This window comes from Oreochromis niloticus, unplaced genomic scaffold, assembly GCF_001858045.2.
Source record: "Oreochromis niloticus isolate F11D_XX unplaced genomic scaffold, O_niloticus_UMD_NMBU tig00000304_pilon, whole genome shotgun sequence".
Taxonomy (NCBI): Eukaryota; Metazoa; Chordata; class Actinopteri; order Cichliformes; family Cichlidae; genus Oreochromis; species Oreochromis niloticus.
The window spans coordinates 1,480-5,904 of NW_020327116.1; the positions used below are offsets into that span (position 1 = coordinate 1,480).

At 48.7% G+C, this 4,425-nt stretch overlaps 1 protein-coding gene across 1 annotated transcript; it reads right to left on the minus strand.

The window, feature by feature from the left end:
* Window positions 1-442: 442 nt before the first annotated feature.
* On the minus strand, window positions 443-3,770 carry LOC112844578 (uncharacterized). The gene is made up of 2 exons (XM_025904201.1): window positions 3,740-3,770; window positions 443-2,318 (listed from the first exon to the last, which is right to left on the minus strand). Exon 2 carries the CDS (start codon window positions 2,300-2,302, stop codon window positions 443-445), a length of 1,860 nt encoding a protein of 619 aa, XP_025759986.1. The 5' UTR covers window positions 2,303-2,318; window positions 3,740-3,770.
* Between the last annotated feature and the right edge of the window lie 655 nt (window positions 3,771-4,425).

Consider the following 4,425-nt stretch of genomic DNA (forward strand, 5'->3'; position numbering starts at 1 on the left):
CACACAGATATGTATAAAAGACAAGATTATAAATTCTTAACAATCAAAGATATGTTTGAGAATTAAAAAGTTTACTTGTGCTTTCTTTTATGACTGGTCTGAGTTTCAGCTTCGGACTGAAGGTCAGACATATCACAGTGTTCACTTAGTAGAAGAACAAAGGAAAACCTCGAAGCGTGAAAGCTAGCTTTGTAAGGGAATATAACGAAGAAATTATGAACGAAAATGTTTTCTTTGTTGATATACTTTGTTCGCAGTGCAATTTATTTGTTGCCGGATTGTAAGAAGTAGACACAAATTCGGGCTCCCACATTTTGTGGGAAAACAAACAAAGAACAAGGAGCACAGGAGTCCAAAAACGCAGGAAAGCACATCAAAAACAAAACGAAACTAGAGCACAACAAGAGTCCACGAACAGTTCAGGGGGTTGACCCGGACGCCGTCAACACAGGAGCCAAAACAGGTCAGGGGGCCGACCGTGCACATGGCAACGGTGGCGACGGGAAAAACAGGTCTGGAGGCCGACCGTGCACACGGCAACAGTGAAGGCAGAACAGGACGAGCTGGGTCCCATGACGGTGTGGCAACCGCAGGGCCAGGCGAGGCAGGGCCAGGCAAAGGCGGAGCAGGGCCAGGCCAGGCGAAGGCGGAGCAGAAGCTGGACCAGGTGAAGGTGGAGCTGAAGGCGGAGCTGAAGCTGGACCAGGTGTGGATGAAGACACAGAGGCGGAACCTGACAGCAGCGGGACGGCTGCGGGCGGTGATATGGATGCTGCAGGAGATGATGTTGCAGGAGATGATGCAGGCGGTGATGTAGATGTCGCAGGGATGATTCAGCAGGTGACGGCTGAACAGACCTCCCTGGACCGCCAGCAGACGGGAGGACGTGCTGTCTGGGTCCTCCAGGACCCTCAGCTAACGAGGTGTGGTGCTGGGTGGGCTCCTCGGGCCCTCCAGCTGAGACAGACACTGAAGCAGCAGGTACGCAGACCTCTGTCAGTGTGGACACTCGCTGGGACTGAGCAGCACAGTGGCTACACTCAGGCAGTAACAGTGGGATGCAGTCCTCAGAGGGCTGAAAGTGTTCCCCAATGCACTCAGAGGACGGAGGCAGATGGGTGAACTCACTTGAACTCTCAGGGGGTGCTGAGAGCCGAGACTGTTCTGGTGAGTTCTCCGGGGGAGCTGCTGGCGCTGGCGTCTTGGCCTCTAGGGGTCCAGAGTTGGCTGGTGAGTGACACCCAGCCTCTGGGGAGGCCCTAGAGGGAGTAACTGTCTCTGAGGTGGCCAGCTTAAGAGAACCAGCAGATGTTGTGGTGAAGTGTGTTCTCTGCTTAGAATGAGACAGTGAGGATGGTGGCTGAATGGGTGAGTGAGCAGACAGATGAACAAGTGGCAGCTGAGCTATAGGCAGCGGAGCGGCTACAGATTGACCTACAGGTAGCGGAGACGACTGTAGTGAAGGCGTAATAGGTGGTGGAGAGGCCAACAGAACTGAGGGCAGCTGGCCTGCTGACTGAACTGAGGGCAGCTGGCCTGCTGACTGAAAAGCTAACTGAATTGCAGACCCAACGTTAAACTGTGGTGAAAGTGTGGATGTGAGAACATGATCAGGAAGAACTGTTTCAGTGAGGTTTACAGCTTCCCCTGAAAAGACCAGTGCAGATGAAAAAGAGTCCCAAATGTTTTCATTCTCTGAATTCATAATGCCAGGCTCAGTAATTCCAGGCTTGGCAGCAGCAGAGTGGACACAGTCATTAACACAGGACATGGGCTCAAGAAACACAGTCTTTGAAGCTTTAGCCATAGATGAAACAGAAAAAACACTAGTATCTAAGGTGGAAATGCAAAAAATAGCCCCAGAATAAATAGCCCTTGTATCCGACAAAGCAGAAACAGTGTCCCTCTCACTCACCACTGCCGGTTGTTTATATGTCCTGACAGCCGGCTGTGGGGTGCCCCGCCGATGGCGCGAACGTCGCTTCTTTTTTGGAGATGGCTCCGACGGGCCGGGTAATCCCTCGTCCGGCGGTTCGGACAACACGTCCTCCGTTGAAGCGAGCAAGCAAGCGGTAGAGGCGGGGGGGTGTAGGTGAAGCTCGTGGAGAACGAAATTCTGAACGAGCGGGTGCAGAGAGTCCAAAAGCCAGGGATAACCAGAAATAAGGTGTTGTAGGTTGGCTTCCACAGCGTAAAGAGGCGCTTCTCCCTCATGCTCCAACCACTGGTTGATTAGTTTAGAAGCAGAGTTGACCACGGCCTCCTGAAGCTCCCTGGGTGGGCTGAATGCCGCTGGATCCATATCTGGCTGGTCCGTACTGTCACGGCGAGTGAGAAGAGCCGTGTGGAGATAATGAAGTAGAATCCAAATGCAGGCACTTTGTAAAGGTGAGAAGGTGGTTTATTGAAATACACAGCACAGGGAAAACATGGCAAACGGAGACAAACTAAACTATACTGGAAACAACTAAACTACGGAGGAGGAACCAGAACACGAACATGAAAGAAGGCGAGCAGAGGTGGATGACGGTAGACAGCAGGGATAACACACAGAAGGAGCAGGGTGGATACACAAACGGACCAGCAACTACAAACACAGAAGACGCGACTTAAATACACACAGAAACACAGGGAGATTACACACAGGTGGGGAACACAGCTGGGAATAATCAACAAGACGAGACAGGGGTAAAACTGAACACACTCACATGAGACGCAGACCTTCACAATAAAACAGGAAACAAGAACACTACACCAAGACGCGAACCTGACACTGAGAGACAGACCAGTCACCAGTCAGACCAGTCAGACCAGACCAGTAAACAGAAACATGGAACTCTAATAACAACTAGAAAGCGAAAATTTCAGAAGAAATTTTAAGTGTGCCTATGCCGCTGCTAATCAGTGTAGTTTGCCATTCATACGGCTACAGACAGCAAAACTCAGAAGAGCAGCCATTCTCCACCATGAATTATGGTAAAAACAAACACCGCTCGCGCCTCACAGATGACAGCTTACAGTTTTGGGTAAAGATGAGGTGACTTTTTACAGCCCCGATTTGAAGACGCTGTGCACACAGGTTCATGAGCAGAAGTCCCGTAGTATCACGGCAGACCCCGACAATGTTTGCATGAACACGCTTTGAACCATTACGTTATGGACCACTTTTCACACATGGTTGGTGTACCCACCCAGCCAGCTGTAGCTTTTCAACTCACAGCCCAACACACACCCAAAAAACAGCCGAGAGAGCACAGACTACGCCCGAGAGGCGTGATTGCCGATGCCCCTCAGGTGGGTCCACCTCCCCTGCAGCGGCACTGCAGACCACGCCCCGCCACACACATCAAACACGTAAAATAAATATTTATGCACTTTTGCATTCACTTTTTGTTTTTTGTTATTTTTACACAGTGTTCTGAATGATGAACAATGGTCTACAGCCAATCTTGTGTATTATTATACAAACTTTGGTTGTAAGATTCAGATAACTATTTAATAAAAGCAAAATATTTTATATGAGAGTAAGAAAGAAAAGTATATCTTTGTGTCCACCTTTCTCTGTTAATGCCCTACCTGGCCCCCTGGCAAAAGCTTTGCTAGATCCGCCCCTGCACAGTTACCAGCTGTCAGCTACACAAAAAAAGGAGCTTGGTGTTTATTTGTCTCTCAGAAACAGTTCATAACTTCCCTTCAACTCATTCATGTCACCTAAAGGGTAAACCTGTTTCTCCATCACCTGTTCAGCTCTGATGATTCAGTAAGGACATCTCCTGGTTTGGACCAGCCGTTTTTACAGCTGTGGCTCCATCAAACATCAGCTGATACTAGAAATTAAAAGCAAATGAATTCTAACAACAGCTGATCAAGCTTAAACGTGCTGCTGTTGTTTACCGTGATAAACAAATAAGAGCGAAAAGCCTATCATTGATCAGTTTCATGATTGAAGTTTCAACAGGCGAGAGAATGACAGGGGAGGCTTCCTAAGGACAGAATAAATCACAATAATTTCTCTGAATGTGAGACGATTCCGTTTGTACGGCAACTCTACGAACTAACCCTTATGAATAAAATAAAGTTCAACGTCAGTAACTTAGCGCGCACACAGCTGTATAGAAACTCCTGTCATGCTAGCTAGCACGCAGCACGATTGTAAAAGGTCAGCACAACGAAAATAAACTACACCTAAACTCGGTTTATATCTGACCCAAACAGAGTGCAGTTTATAACTTCTTACCTGAAATTCAGTTCACCTCACGCTCCTGCCTTCGGTTTCCCTGATCCACGATTGAGCTCCGCATGTCCTTTCTGTCATACACCGGTGGATAGCTGCCCTCGGTTGTAGCTCCGCGTTATAGCACCACCAAACAACTCAGTTATTTTTTCCACATCCAGCTGTAACTCCGAGTCTGTGCGAGCATTTGC